The sequence below is a fragment of the Felis catus genome, chromosome E1, assembly GCF_018350175.1.
Source record: "Felis catus isolate Fca126 chromosome E1, F.catus_Fca126_mat1.0, whole genome shotgun sequence".
Taxonomy (NCBI): domain Eukaryota; kingdom Metazoa; phylum Chordata; class Mammalia; order Carnivora; family Felidae; genus Felis; species Felis catus.
Window position 1 is genome coordinate 14,176,874 of NC_058381.1, and position 15,985 is coordinate 14,192,858.

Here is a 15,985-nt window from a genome sequence, read left to right on the forward strand (position 1 = left end):
AGCAGGAATCTTTGACAAGGCCCCAGGTCCACAAGCTGAAAGGAAACCGATAATGAAAACCACTTGACCCCGTTCCCCAGCTGAGGAGAAGCTGCCAGCAGCTGGTAACCATAGACAAGTCTTTGACCTTGGTCTCCCCGTTTTCTGGCCCCCTAGGGAGGAAAGAGCTTCTCCCTTGTCCCAGACAGAAGCTTAGTGGCAAAAGGTGGCCCAGAGGTCCAGGGGAGAAGCGCAAACCCAGCTGCTCCGGCTGGGACAGAGCCGGGATTGGCTGGCCGGGCGGGGGGCGGGACCTGTGCAGATGGGTGTGCCCTGCCTTCTCCACCTTTGCCACGGAGAGGACTGAGCCCAGAGGTCCCCTGTGCAGGAGACTCCCCATCACAACATCACGTACAAAGCGGACACAGGAGGAGTGTGTGGCACACCTGCCCAGACAAGGGCACTCAAAGCGAGAGAAGCCCAGACGTGCACACACACCTGCTCAGAAGCGCCAAGTGCACACGTGGTCACACACACAGCACACCCACCCAGCCAGGCACACACTTCATACCTGGCTGTACAGACTGGGAGCTGCAGACATGCCACACACACATGGGAACAGGCACAGACACAACATTCAGCCACAGCCACGCAGCCTTGTTCACACTGGCTCCGGCTCCAACCCTCCGAACTCCCTAGATCCTACTCCAGGGTGAGTGAGGGAAAGCTTAATGTCCAATACCCCGGCCACCTCCATCCGGCCACGGCATCTGCAATGCACCCTCCTACCCACCCGGATCTCAGGCACAACCTGAGCCCTCTGCTCACACAGGCAGCCCCAGCAGATGCAAGACGTCGCGGCTAGGTTCGCTCCCATCCCTTCAACCGCCGTCCCATCTGTCACCCACCATCCAAAGCCCCCAAAGGAGACACTGCGCTTCCTGCGAAACATGGCTGTGGCCGTGGGGCCCCGGAACCCTGCGATGTCCTCAGGACTGTTGGCAAAAAGGTGACAGTGCAGTGGGGTCAGCAGGGCCACAGGCGTAGGGCGGGACACTGGGTGTGGCACCTCCCCCACTGCCTGCCCCCAACCCCAGCACTTCCTGTGGGCGAGGCCGCGGGGCTGGGAGGTGTGTCCTGCCCTCCAGGAGGCACCAAGGAGGCAGGGGAGGTCGCAGAGGGCAGCTTCCCCATGCCCAGAGGAACCCGCAGCTCCGGAAGGGGCTCGGCTGGCAGATTGCACCACAGCCCGAGTTGGCAGCTCGGTCCCACACAGCCCTGGCTTCTCAGAACCCAAAAGAGGCCGGAGGAGTCCCACAGACGTACCTGTGAGGGAAAGAGCTCGCTGGAAGGCTGGGGAGCCCTTCAGATGGCTCCTCACACCCACTCCCTGCAGGTGCCCAGGATGGGACCTCTGCCTTCCTGCTCCACCATGGCTCAGCACACACCAGATAAATCAGCCCCACACAGGTAAGGACACCCGCACACTTGTGGACACGAGTACACGTGCACTGCCATGAGCACAGGGGCACACGCACGTGTGCACATATAGATGCACAGGACCCACAGGTGCACAGGCATGCTCACATAAGTGTCGTTACACACCCACACACACATGCGCACAGGTACCGCACATCTACATGCCGGTTCATATAGACTCAACAGAGACACCTGCACATCTCATATACACACAACTCCCCGTGACACAGGCTCACACGTGGACACAGACCCACGTGCACACACTCAGACTGCACACACGCCCTCAAGGTATGTTCACATGTACACACGCACAGTCACAGATCTGTGCTTCTCAGACGCCCTCAAGTGCCCAAGCAGAGGTCAGCAGTGGGAAGGTGGCATGTGTGTGCAAGTGTGTTTCTTTCTAGCAGGGAGAAAAAGCTAGCCCTCATCTCTGCATGCACCAATGCCGACCATGCCAGGTATACAGTAGGTGCTCACTAATGACAGCCCATGGAGGGGTGTGGCACATAGGCTACCACAGACTAGGTCCGGGGGACACAGGTGGGGACCAGGCCCCTGCCCTGCTCCCCCAAGCAGTGGAGGAAGGGAAATAAAGCTACCGTGGCTGCTGCCACTGGCCTCTCTCACTGGCCCACCCTCCCCACAGTTTCCTGGTTGGGGTCCACTGCCACTCTGGGCACTGGATCTGTGTTGTGGGACCAGAGGGCCACCCCCAGGTCATGGACGAAGGGCACAGGCATTTCTATTTTCTTGACTCCGCTGAAGCAGGGAAGGCTACATGGGCGGCAGGCAGCACGCTGGATGGGCTGCAAGCTCAGTTCAGGTCTGGGAGTGGCAAGGGTGGGGTCCTTTCCTCTAAGGCAGCAGGCCTCTCGGCAGAAGCCTGGTGGTCCTCAGTTCAGGCCGAATCCTCCGCCCCCACCTTCACCAGGAAAGGAAGGATGCTGTGGTTCACCCTCTGGGCTTGCGTCAGACCACTGGCTTCCCGCTGGATGTCCACTCCGTGCCCAGACCTCTCCCCACACTGCACCCACCCCACAGATGCTCAACAGGCACCATGGACACCTTGGGTCCTACTCGCCCTGCATCCACTTGGCCTCCCTCTGAGTAAAACAGTTCTGTGCTCCATCCACCCCCAGAGGGAGTACCTGGCCAGCCTGACCAACCAGGGCAACCATAGTAACTAGCTCAGGAGTGGGGCAGGAGAAGTCAGTGGACCCAACAAGACTCACTCCCAGAGCACACCCCTTCTCCTGCCTAGGTTGCTAAACCACAGGATGGAAGCACCACACAGAGGAGGGCAGGGGCAAGAACTGCCACCCAGTGAAGAGGTCAGGTCTTCAGGACATCATCAAATCTCCTGGCGGGGTGCCTGGGTGGCTCTGTCCATTCGGCATCTGACTCTCGGATTCGGCTCAGGTCATGATCTCCCAATTCGTGGGTTCAAGCCCTGGGTCAGGCTCTGCACTGACAGCTCAGAGCCTGGAGCCTGTTACAGATTCTGCGTCTCCCTCTCTGTCTGCCCCTCCCCCACTCATGCTTGCTAGCTTGCACGCTCTCTCTCTCTCTCTCTCCCTCTCTCTCTTTCTTAAATATTTTTAAAAATTTTTTAAATAGAATTGAATTTCTCTCACTCTCCACTGAGGAAGTCCCAACTAAGAGGGAGAGCCTGATGTGTGTAAGAGTGAAGGTCAGAAGCACCCGTGGCTGCTCAGCCTGCTGCCTCACCAACTCTGACTCCAGGCCAAGCAGACGGGCCTGGCCGTCATGCGGGTAACCAACAACACATTTCCTGTTGCAAATTACTTAGTTTTTCATCAATTAGAGGGAGTTCACAGTGAACCCATCATGGGAGCACGTGACTTAGTGTGTGAGACAATGAAGTGGGGTTATACCAATAAGCTGGGGCACTTCCGAGTACCCATCATCTAGTCTTATCTGTCCACACGTGTGACCCTGTTTTCCTGTGGTCCATCATCGTATTCTAGGGGAAGAGGCCGCTGAGAGATGCTCTCATGCCGGTCCTGTCAATCTACAGAGATACCCAGGTGAACACCCAGGTAGGAGGCCACAACCCAGTAGGGATGCAGGCCCAGGTGCCAGCATCTGGAGGTCGCCAGGGCGCCCCAGGGAACAGGCAGGGAGGAGCATTTCAAGGTCCCAGCTGCTGCCACCTAGAGGCTGGAATCTCCCACCTGGAGTTCTGGTCTCTTGCATAGTAACACAAAAGACAAGGAGTAATGCAACACTCAGATCCTTGGCCAAGGAGCGGCAATAGCCTGGCTGTGTCAGCAGGAAGGGGCGCAGGACTCACAGCATCCCGGATGTCCCTGAAGCCACTAAGATCTGGGAACCTTGGAGAGTCCAGATGGACCCATGCCTTCCTCAATCCTCAGAGTGAGGGCCTGGAGGAAGAGAGGGAGGTTCCCAGATGGCTTATGTTTTACTCTCTGAGCTCTAGAGGGAGGTGAGAGGCATTCTAGAGCAAGCTTCCACTCTCTTTTCCTCAGCGCCAGTCTCCCAAGCTTTGGAGCCATGTGACTGCCAACACATAACCTAACCTCCGAGGCCTCAGTGTACTCCTCTATGATATGGTGGCTGCCACCAAGCTCACAAGATTATAAATAAATGTAAACACTTAGCACAGGGCTCCCACACCATTATGGGAGCTATTATAATTATTATCTATTACAATTCCGCCCCCTCCTCCGGTCCCGCTCAGCTTCCTGTCGCTCCTGCTCTGACCCCTCAGTTCCTCTTCCATGTGGGGGTGGGCAGCGAGGGGTCTGAATGCTCTCTGGGAAGGACTGTGAGTCAAGAGAAAAGAGAAGCACCCTGTGAGCCAGGCCCAGCCCTTCTACCCCCACCAAGCACAGCCCAGCTTCCTCCCTGACCTCCGCTGACTCAGATTACGGAGCAGTCAGAGTGGAGACAAGCTATGGGTACAGAGGAGCCAAGGGCAGCGCCTGTATCTGTGAGCGTACTATGGGCCAGCGCCGACCTCACCGCTTAGCTCCTTTCGATCTCACGACCGCCTCTGAGATGGTAACACTGCTATCCTCATTTTATAGAGGAGGACGCCGAGGCACAGAAAGGTGAAGGAACTTGACAAAATTTGCCCGGCACAATGGTGGCAGAGCTAGGTCTGATTCCAGAGACCAAGTTAACAGTCACTGTTCTATAAAATGGTCTGCATCGGCAAGCGCCGGTCCCCAGATCAAACTGCCCCTTTGGAACCAGCACAAATGCCCCATTCACACAGGGCCCATGTTACAGACAAGGGAACCTAAGCACAAAAGAAAAGTACAGCTCAACAGCTAAGAGAAGACAAGAATGAAGTCGGAAAGACGAGTGCCCAAGTCTTTCCAACACCAGGCTAGACCGGCTCCTTCTGTCCTGAGGTCGCTCCTTGCCCCGTCCACAGAGCCAACTCTGGGTCACCAAATCACAAGGCCCTGGCTTCTGTGGGGGAGGCCTGCGGGTGTTCCTGGTCCAGCTGGGGAACAAGTCCCAGCCAGAGCCCCAAGCTCAGGACAGAGCTCCAGGGAACCCACCCAGCTCTCTGGGCTTTAGAGGAATGTAGAGTTGAGAAAGCCGGCTGGAGTGGGAGGAGGAGGAAACCCAAGCCCCTGCCCCTCCACCCGATCTGCAGGCCCTCCGGGGCGGGAGGGAAGGGAGAGACCGTGTGGTTTCCTCTGCTTGGACAGCTCTGTCCTCACAGCCGCTAGTGGGAGCTGAAAGAGGAGACAAGCTCCTTTCCCAGGCTTGGGGACGAGCAGTTACAGGAAGCTCCGGAAACAGATGCCCCTGGAGAAGCCGGCACTAGATCATTTGGCCTAGATCCGCCCCCCGCTCCACACGCAGCATGAACTACCAGCATGCGGGGTGGGGCTCAGCTCTCCTCCCACCTCCACCACTAAACCACCTTGAGCAGGTCACAGGCTTTTTGGGGGGCTTCGGTGGAACATTCCTCAAAGGGGAGGCAACATTCACCCCTGCTTCCTTCATAAGCCAGGTGAGGACAAAGAACAGCGGCAGAGAAGGGCATTCTGGTCTCCAGAAAACAGGGTGCAATGGCATTCAGAGCCAGCAAACATGCATCAGTTAGGAATCCACACTTGGGGATCGAGACAAAATGACATCTAACATCTGCCCTGTGATTTACCGTGCACTGATCACTTCCCCACGTGCGCTATCTCTAGGGCCAGACTGAATTTCCCATTGCGTGAGTTCTGAAAAGCAAGATGATGACAAAAAAAATTGCAAGAGCAGTGCTAGTGAAAAGCAGACTCCAAGAGCATGACCCTGAGCCATGACCATGTGGTCTATTCCGATCTGCTCAGTGCTGCCAGCCTACCAAGAGAACTGCAAGCAGAACCTGGCTGGACACTAAAAAGCTATCAAATGTATCACAGCTTAAAATTTCTTGGGGCTCCTGGGTGGCTCAGTCGGTTGGGCGTCCGACTTCAGCTCAGGTCATGATCTCGCGGTCTGTGGGTCCGAGCCCTGCGTGGGGCTCTGTGCTGTCAGCTCGGAGCCTGGAGCCTGCTTCGGATTCCGTGTCTCCTTCTCTGTCTGCCCCTCCCCCCACTTGTGCTCTGTCTCTCTCTGTCTCTCAAAAATAAGTAAGTGTAAAAAAACAAAAATTTTTTTTTCAATCTCTTAAATAACGACAAGGTATCACTTTTGCCCATCAGATAGTAAAGGTTAAAAGAAACCCAAAAAAATCGTATGTGGATATAAGGTAACAGGCACTCCCATCATTACTGTAGAGATTTGGCAGTATCTATTAAAATTTCAAGTGCACACACCCTTCGGGCCAACAATTTTGTCTTTAGAGACTTAGTCCACATATAAACTCACACCAGTTGACAAGATCCTTGCATACAAATGTTAGTTTTCCGCTGTCTGAAGCAGCAAATACAAAACATGAATGACCGTCACCATACTGGAGAAAAAGCATACAATGGGATACAATGGAGCCACTGAAAAGAAGGCAGAATTTATGTGTGTTACTATATAAAGATAACCTAAAAAAAGAGTTTAAGAAAAAAAAAAAAAGAACAGTTCATCTAACAGGATCTCATTAGTTTAAATAAATACGTAAATTCTTATGCATGCCTAGACAATTTCTGGAATGGAACATAAGCAATGGTCCAAGACTGTTTACCTCTGAAGAAGGGACCAGAACTAGAAATTTGGGGGAGGGGACCTTTCACTTTACGTCCTGTGTGCTGCTTGATTTTTTTTAACCATTAACATGTTATAATTTAAAGAAAAAAATGTTGGGGCGCCTGGGTGGCGCAGTCGGTTAAGCGTCCGACTTCAGCCAGGTCACAATCTCGCGGTCCGTGAGTTCGAGCCCCGCGTCAGGCTCTGGGCTGATGGCTCGGAGCCTGGAGCCTGTTTCCGATTCTGTGTCTCCCTCTCTCTCTTTGCCCCTCCCCCGTTCATGCTCTGTCTCTCTCTGTCCCAAAAATAAATAAAAAACGTTGAAAAAAAAATTTTAAAGAAAAAAATGTTAAATCTATGAATGGTTTGCTCTTAAAAATAAACAAACAGGGGCACCTGGGTGGCACAGTCGGTTGAGCGTCCAACTTCGGCTCAGGTCTTGATCTCATAGCTCGTGAGTTCGAACCCTGCATCAGGCTCTGTGCTGACAGCTCAGAGCCTGGAGCCTGCTTCAGATTCTGTGCCTCCCTCTCTCTCTGCCCCAACCCATTCGCATTCTGTCTCTGTCTCTCTCAAAAATAAATAAACACTAAAAAGTTTTTTTAATAAAAATTAAAAAATAAACAAACAAGAGCAGAAACGGTAGCAGCTACAAAGCCTCATTTCTTTAAAACCTTAAACTATCTGGGGCTCACACTGACACTGATCCGAGTCCTGGGACCATCTCTTCTACCCTGAAGGGAAGTAGGTCTTGCCCCAGAAAGGGCAGGCCAAGATCTCTCTCTCCCTGTCTGACTCCAGATGGTTCTTCCATCCATTCTGCTTTTAGGCAAAGAGTTTGTGCTTTAATCTTGAGAAACCTCAGAGGAGACCAACATACAACTGTGCCGGAGGAAATTTAACAACACAAATCAGAATCCTTACATGCACGCCAAGGGGGCTTCCGAAGTACACGTCAAGGCCTGTTTTTGGAACTGGGTGTTGGTTTTAGACGGGTGAGTCAAGTTTATGGACATTCACCCCACACTTAAAATCTGTGCACCTCTCTACATGTACATTTTCCTTCAATACAGAGGTTTGTTTTTTTCGTATGCATGCTTTTTGACCTGGCAACCCTGTTCTCAATTCCACACCATCCCAAGAAGAAAAAAAATCAGAGCCATGCGACAAGTTGTACTTTCCAGAGTCTCCAGCTTATTGTTGCCATAACTACGGAACAATGGAAATGACCTAAATTACCAACAGGGTAGGTTCAAGAAAGATAGCGTCTCCCAACAACAGAGTGCGTTCCCGCCAATATAAAGTAGGTATAGAAGTACATGTAATGACAAGGGAAGACACTTACGGCATATTTCTGAATGGAATAAAATAGGCTAAATATTATGTTCAGGGCCATATTATTAAGGGGTGAGATTAAGGATCATGATTTTTTTCTTCTTTTCTTCTTTTCTGTTTTCTGAAATAAGCAAGTCTTACTTCTATAATTAGAAAAGCACAATAAACACTACTTAAAATAATAACAAATAATAGGAAGCAAAAAGAGATAAAAAAGGGGACAGGCCCAGGGCTATATATTAGTGGTTTTCAAATGCACTGGGTGTGAGAGTCACCTGCAGTTTAAACTAACATGGGTTCAAACCCCAGCCCTGCTGCTTACCAGCAGTGTGACCTTGGGCAAGTCCCTCAATTTCTCTGTGCCTCAGACCACACCCCTCATCTATAAAATGGGGATAATAATAGTATCTACCTCAGCGGACTGTTGGGAGGGGTAAATGAGCTAATATGCATGAAGCCTTCAGAGGAATGCCTGGCATAGACCTATAAGTGTGTTAGCCAATGCAACTGCTCAAATTGTGACTCCATTGTTCTGGGGAGGGGCCAGGGAACCTGCATGTTTAACAAACTCCCCTGATGACTCTGGCCCAGTGAGAAACACTGGTAGCAAATCCACTACAACACTCCCATTACCTGTCCCTGGAGCTTCCTGTGGAAGTCTTGGGCACTAGGAGCTGTCTGAAGGAGATCTCGCTAAAGGAGATCACGGAGCCAGCTCTCTTAGCTCTCACTCTGTCCAGCTGGGTCACTCCCGACCCTCCCCTACTGCAGAGCCTCTCCTGAATGGGCTGGAATGTGGGCATCAGCACCCTCTGCAGGCAACTTTAGGTACCACAAAGAAGAAAAGGGAGCGTCTTAGGGCGCCTGGGTGGCTCAGTCGGTTGTGTCCCAACTTTTGATTTCGGCTCTGGTCATGATCTCACGGTTTGTGAGTTCGAGCCCCACATCAGGCTCTGCGCTGACAGTGTGGGGCCTGCTTGGGATTCTCTCTCTTTCTCTCTCTCTGTCGCTCTCCTGCTCACATACACACTCTCTCTAAATAAATAAATAAAACTTTAAAAAAAGAAAAAGAAAAGAGAGCATCTTGCTTGTATTTCTAGAATGGTAGCCATACTTTCCCCTGGCATAAGGGATTGGGGGACACGTGTGGGGGAATTCTATGTCTTGCAGGAGATCAGCAACAACCGTGGGTTCCAGCCCGGGTTCTGACATTGAATAATAGCTATGGAGAAACCACTTTAACGCCCTCTGCATTTTTTTCATCTGTAACAAATAACTGTACCCATTTCTCAAGAATCTCCCACGAACCAGTTATGTCATACTTTTTACTTTATTTAATCCTGGCCTCAACCGTGTCCTCTATCCCGGTGAGGAAATGGAGTCACAGAGAGGTTAAGGAACTTGCCCAAGGTCACAGGGCTGGTAGGTGACAATGGCAGAATTCAAACCAGAGGCCCTGCTTTGAACAAGTCTGCCATTCCTATAGAGAATGAGGGCAGCACTAGATGTGAGCTACCACCAGGCTGGGCCCCCACCAATGTCCAGCCAAGGAGCAGCCCCAAGCTGAGCCAGGATGAGCAAACCTTGGCAAGCTGGGCAAGAGAGCGATCCTTCTGGCAGATGAACAGTGACTCAGGTGGAGGCAGGCTGGGAGGACAAAGAGGCAAGGAGCTCCCTCAAACACTTTTTTTTTTTACAGCCCTGCAGCTCAAACACAACATGTTCATGATTCATCTCTCGTGACTCCCCTGAATGAAGATGGGGGCCCTAGCAGGGTTTGCCCTCCCAGGCACAGAGAAATCCTGCTGGGGTCCCAGCCTTGTTACATCTCCATCAAAACTTGTCCCTTGCCCCTTTGAAGGGAGCAAGGCTAACTTACAATGACATAATAATGGAGACACTCCATCAAGGTCCCCTCTTCTCTCCCCATTACTAGCCCCACCTCAAAAGGGCTCTGAACAGTGAGGTGCCTCCCGTATTCCATGCAAGTGGTGGGAAATTGGAGCTGGATCCTGTAGCTTGGTGAAAGCCTGCACCAACGCCTCACCTGAGGCCGGGAGATCTGTAGGTGGGACTACAGTCACTGCTAAAGAAACAACCCAGTGAGGTACATACTAATGTTGTCCCATTTGACAGATGGAAAAATCGGGGCACAGAGAGACTAAGTCATTTGCTCAAGGTCACGCTCCTAGGAAGGAACTGTGGCAGATTTATTATACTTTCCAAAGACAGCCACACCATCCCATAATATATCCCGCGTCCCACATGCTCTTGTTACCAGGTGACACGGACACCCCTCTACTGAGAGATGGAATCTCCGTGCCCTCCTGGATCTCTGTGGATCTGTGAGTCAGGCAGAAGCAATGCCACATCGTTTCCAAGGCTGGATAAGAAAAGGTAAAACAGAGGTTCCTGGGTGGCTTGGTGGGTTAAGTGTCCGACTTTGGCTCAGGTCATGATCTCACGGTGAGATCGAGCCCCGCATCAGGCTCTGTGCTGACAGCTCAGAGCCTGAAGCCTGCTTCAGATTCTGTCTCCATCTCTCTGCCCCTCCCCTGCTCATGCTCACTCTCTCGCTCTCGCTCTCTCTCTCAAATATAAAAAAATTTTTTAGAAAAAATTTTTTAATTAAAAAGATAAACTAGCTTCTGCTGGCTCTCTCTTGGGGTCCTTGCCCCTTAACCCAGCCACCATGCTGTAAGGAAGCCCGAACTAGCACACAGGGAGATGGCCTGGGTGACAAGAAGACAGAGCAAAGGGAGAGGCCCCTGTGGTGAGGGACTGAGTCCTCAAGCCAACAGCCAGCTTTAAATGCCAGACATGAGCCACCGAGCCTTCAGACCATTCCATCCCCTAGTCTTTGAAACACCCCAGAGGATGACCGCAGAGCAGACAGAAGTATCCCTGCCAGGCCCCGCCCAAACTGCAAATTCCTGAGCAAAATAAATGTCACCACTGTTTTAAGCCATAAGCTTCTGGGCAGTTTATTACGCAGTAGAAATAACCGGAATAGCTGGTGATAGAGCCAGAAGTGGAACCCAGTGAGCTGGCTCCAGAGCCTGTGCCCCTAGCCACTCTGCCATGGTCTCTGCTGTGTGAGAGACAGCAACAGAGGAGGGGTTTGGAGCTTGGGCCTTGAGTCACACATATCTTCATATATTCATTCATTCATTCATTCATTCATTCATTCACTCAGTGCTTGTTTATTGCACCCTGGGATATTGTGATTCATAGGAAATACACATTTGGTCTTCGTCTACAGTTCCTGGCTCACAGCTCCCCAAACCCTTGTAGTTTCAGAAGTGCGGAGCCTGATAAAGGTGTCTTGTTATGTGAATGAGGCGACTTTTAGAAGCACCCAGGGGTGGAAGCCGGTTGCCAAGAGAACCAATCACGTGATTAGAAGGCCAGACCTCTCTCTCAGACCTCCAAAGAGGGAAGAGGGGCTGGGGTTGATTCAATCACCAATGGCTAATGGTTTAATCAATTGGGGCTATGTAATGAAGCCTCCATAAAAACACACAGGACCGGGTTGGGAGTGCTTCCAAGCTGGTGGAAGAATGGGGACAGTGGCGCCCTCTCCCCACATGCTGCCCCACACACCTCTTCCATCTGCCTGCTCCTGAGTTATATCCTTTCATGATAAACCAGCGATCTAGTAAGTAAAAGGTTTCTCTGAGTGCTGTGAGCCGCTCTAGCAAATTGCCCCAACGGGGGGAGGAGGAGGAGGAGGAGGTCCTGGGAACCTCTGATTTATAGCCAGTCGGTCAGAAGCGCTGGTAACAACCTGGGCTTGGGACTAGTACCTTGTCCGACTGAATCCTCACCAGTGGAATCTGATATGATCTCCAGGTAAATCGCATCAGAATTGAGTTGAATTCTCAGACACCTTATTGGTGTCCAAAAATTGTTTGGTTACACGTGTGGGAAAAACCACATCCCCTCTTAACACACACACACAATAGAACTGGTGTCAGAAAAGCAATTTATATCCATTCTGTGTTCCAAGCTCTCTGCTAATGCTGAGGATATATCGGTGAACAAGACAGATCCCTGCCCTGGGGGGCCTGGGAGGGAGGAGGTGAAAGATAAAAGAGGGATAACTTTACACAGGTATGTACGACAGGTTGATATGATCCAAAGGCGACCAGGTGGGTGGGGAGCCCTGTCTGGAGAGCGTGATCTGGGACAGCCTCCCTGCAGGGGAAACAGCAAGGATGTGAAAATCCAGCTTTGTGAAGAGTGAACAGAATGGCAGCAACTATCAAGAACAGACCTGGGTTACATCCTGGCTCCACTACTTACTAGCTGTGTGATCTTGTGGAAGTGACCCAGCCTCTCTGAGCCTCCACTTCCTCATAAAATGGGGATGCTTCCAGAACCCACCTCACAGAATTGCTCTGAGGAGCCCATGAGCTAATACATGCACAGTGTGCAGTCCAGGGCCTGGCACAGGAGGAACTCCATGTATACAAGTGACTGTGGTGACAGGAATTACTTGAGGCCAAGGTCCCCAAACGGAATGCCCAGAGCCCCCAGAGACCACTCTGCTCCCTGTTGGGAACTGCTAGCCACAGCTACCGGGGAAGAGAGCATGGACAGTGGGGGTTGGGAGCCCCTCCCATGGCTGCACTGACACCCAGGCCTCTGAGGGGGTAGTCAAGTGTAAGGGGTGCACACATACTTCCCTGAAGCACACTGACACATAGATCCAAGCTTCTGCCCACCCCCTGTGGCCATTCCTGACTCATATCCTCAAACTAGGGCTTACCCACTGCCACCCTGAGCTCAGAGTTCAAAGGATGGGGCCCTGGTTATCTCTCCCCAGGCCCTGCCCCAAAGGCAGTGGGCACCCACACAGCCAGTGGGGGAGAGGCAACTTCCTCAAAACAGAGGGAGGGAGGGACAGGGACAGGAAGCCTGGAGAGAAGGCAGAACTGGGGAGGGCAGAAGACTCAGGGGCCCCAGGTAGGGCCAGGAAATCCCAGTGGGGTCAAGTATCACCTGCCATCAGACAGGCACACCCTTTAGGACTCTGGAAAGCACCTAGTGGGTGGCCAACACACATCCCCAGAGGAAAGAACACCAGCAAACAGCACACAACAATGCACACAGGACATAGTCAGAGGACCCACACCCTCCACGGATGTGCACCCTCCACAGATGTGCACACACGTACAGGCACATCTCACTGTGCCTGGCGGCCTGTCACTCCCCTCCTGCTCTTGCTCACTACCAGTCATCTAGTCAGCAGGGTCCCCCAGGTGCCCATGCCTGCTGCCATCTGCTGGCCCAGACCTTTCAGGGCCCAGTCGGCACACCCAGCATAATCCAGGAAGGAGGCTGCCAGCCCTGGATCTGACCTAGGGAAGGGGGTGGGAAACCACCTGGCCCTCAGAGCAAGCTGCAAGTCAAGACCTTATCATGGGCAGGGCCAGGGACTCAGCACAGCCTGGTTTCAGGCCAGGTCCCCCAAAAGCACAAGCCTTGCCTTGGTGTCCCATCTGCCTTGGGAGCCCCCATGGCTGCTTTACATCTTGAGCAGGTTGAACGGAGCCCTGAAGGGTTGTGGCAGGCAGAGCAAAAGAAAAAAAATAAAAATAAAAACTAAGTGCAGCACGGCAGGCTAAGATCAGACATGAAGCAGAACTTCCCACTGGAGAAGCACCAAAGCACTGAAACAGAGGTGTGGACCAGAAGAGTGTCATCTGACTCCATTTAGAATTCCTCTCTAAAAAGGGAGGAGATGGATAGACATCACTGTTTGTTTTTTTACTAACATTATTAAAAACAAAAAGAGTCCCAAATTGCAGAGGTCAGAGGAATCTTGAAATGGCTGTAAATGAAGACAGTGGCTGCTGAACAGCACCAGCCTAGGCTGGTGTGACCTTGCCTACAGGCAACAGACGGGCACAGTGACCTTTTATTGCCAGCCTGAGCTGGCTGTGCATGAGCAGGAGGCGGCTAGACAACTTCCCCACGGTGTGACCTCTCCTGAGGGGGTAGCACATTGCTTGGAGATGGCAGAGGGTAGGGAGGCCAGGGCCACCATGGTACAGGCCTCGGCAGAGGCACATCCTCGACAGGACCAAGTGTTTGCAGTCAGCATCTCCCCTCCAAAGCAGGTGGTGGCCTGGGAGGGGCTGGTAGCCACTCCGGAGAAAGGGCGAACGAGGATCCCGAGTCTCGATGCTGTACTCTGATATACGATGCCGGCCGGGCCTACGCCCTTGGACCCCCACCTCATCCTCAAACACGGTCGTCCCCTTCTCTCATGCCACCCCATCACTCTCCCAGAGGCCCAGCCTGTGCCTGCCATCCCAGCCACCCAGGCTGCCCACCTTGCCCTACCTTGCCCGTGGTTCCTCCTCATTCTTGGCCACTCTCCCTTCCCTTCCTGCCCTCCGTTTTCTCTCACCCTCCTCCACCTCCTGCGCTGAACTCCCTCCCCACCGACAGGGGCCCAGACCAATGCCCACAACCATCTGCCAACTCCAAATGTCAGCACTCGCCCTCCCGCCACTACTCTTTCAAGCACCGCTCCCCTCACCACCCACCCCCCCCACTCACTGCCAGAGACAAGCAAGAGCAGCCGGCCCAGGGGCAAGGCACTGCTGGCTCAAATTCACAGAACGTGAAACAGAACGTTTCAGGGGATGTGGAAGACTGGGCCACAGCTCCAGGAGGAACTGACCAGCTCAAATGTCTGGCCCTGGAGCCTCAGATCCTATGGCCAAAGGTGAGGGGGGCTGTCATTAGAAGTCACTGAATCCTGCCTCCTCCTCCACTTGAGTGAATGAATATCCGAGCCACCCACAATGTGCTGTCTTCCCGATTATACAGAAATACAATGTTTAAGGGCCCATCGCCATGTTCAAAATTTTCATAAATGTCTCATTTAACATTTACAACCCCTGATCCGGAAACTGAAGCTCTGAGAAGTTAGGTAATTTGCGCAAGGTCAGGCGGTGTGCTGGACGTATGCCACTTCAGCCCTCTCTGCCCCACTTCTTACTCCAGCCACGTCAGCAACGACCAGCTCCCCGCAGACTTTGAGCAGCGGCATTTGGTCCACCCGGCAAAACTTCACCTAGGGCGGCGTGGGGCCTTCTTTGAGGTGCAGTGTGGGGCGCCCACGAGAACCCACTGGGGCCTCACGCGTGGGCAGCCTGCAAACAGGTGGGAGTTAATGTCCACCAAACCACTCTGTCCAGTGGGGAACAGAGCTGATGGATGAACGCTTCCCTATTTCTCTCCCCAGCAGGGCAGTTCTGAAACGCATTCCCTAAGGCTCCTCGGGAGACTGCCCAGGGCAGAGTGGTGGTAATAAAAATAATGTATCCTTGTCTTTTTTTTTTTTTTTTTTTTAAAGTAAGCACCATGCCCAACGTGGGTCTTGAATTCATGACTCCGGGATCAAGAGTTTCATGCTCCACTGAATCAGCCAGCCAGCCATCTTTCGTCTTTTCCCCTTCATGCCCTTTGCCCCACCCTTGTTCCCCAAGACCACTTCTCAAATAAACCACCACACACAAGCCTTTCTCTCAGCCTCTGCTTTGGGGGAACACAGGTGGAGACAGAGAGTGGTGGTGCTGGGACTCAAACCCAGGTCTGAGTAACAACAGAGCCTTTATGCTTAACCAGATGCTGCCACCACCAGGGGGGCCATCCACACCAGGGGGCCCTTTTCCTCAAGGCTGAAGTCATTCTGAACCACAGTGGCTCAGCCACACTTGATCCAGACGAGGTATGGGAAACAGGGAGCAGAGGGCATGAGGGCACCTGCAGCAGGTACGTCCTCTCTGGAACTGAAGCCACCTCTACCAAATTGCCTCAACACCCTGGGTTGAGCAGGAATCCCAGCCAGATGTGCCCTGGTCCTACCCACGTTTAGCATCTGCCTCGACCCAGAAACTTCTGTGGCTCGTCAGCTCCAGTCCCCCATCCCAGCCCCCAAGCAGGTCCCCAAGCTCACCCCCACTGTTCAACATCTTGGAAAGGAGAGGGGACCTGAGGT

General features: G+C 52.6%; 1 protein-coding gene across 5 annotated transcripts in view; it reads right to left on the reverse strand.

The window, feature by feature from the left end:
- Positions 1–15,985, reverse strand: part of RAP1GAP2 (RAP1 GTPase activating protein 2) — a 225,421-nt gene that overhangs the window by 189,799 nt on the left and 19,637 nt on the right. The window contains exon 1 of one of the 5 annotated variants that reach the window (XM_045045366.1): positions 888–979. The exons of 3 other annotated variants lie outside the window; for them this stretch is intronic. In XM_045045366.1, the coding sequence (XP_044901301.1) occupies positions 888–931 (44 nt within the window). In that variant the 5' untranslated portion in view covers positions 932–979. Of the gene's footprint in view, positions 1–887; positions 980–15,985 lie in introns of those variants that run through there. One more of the 5 variants, XM_045045368.1, reaches the window with a different exon arrangement.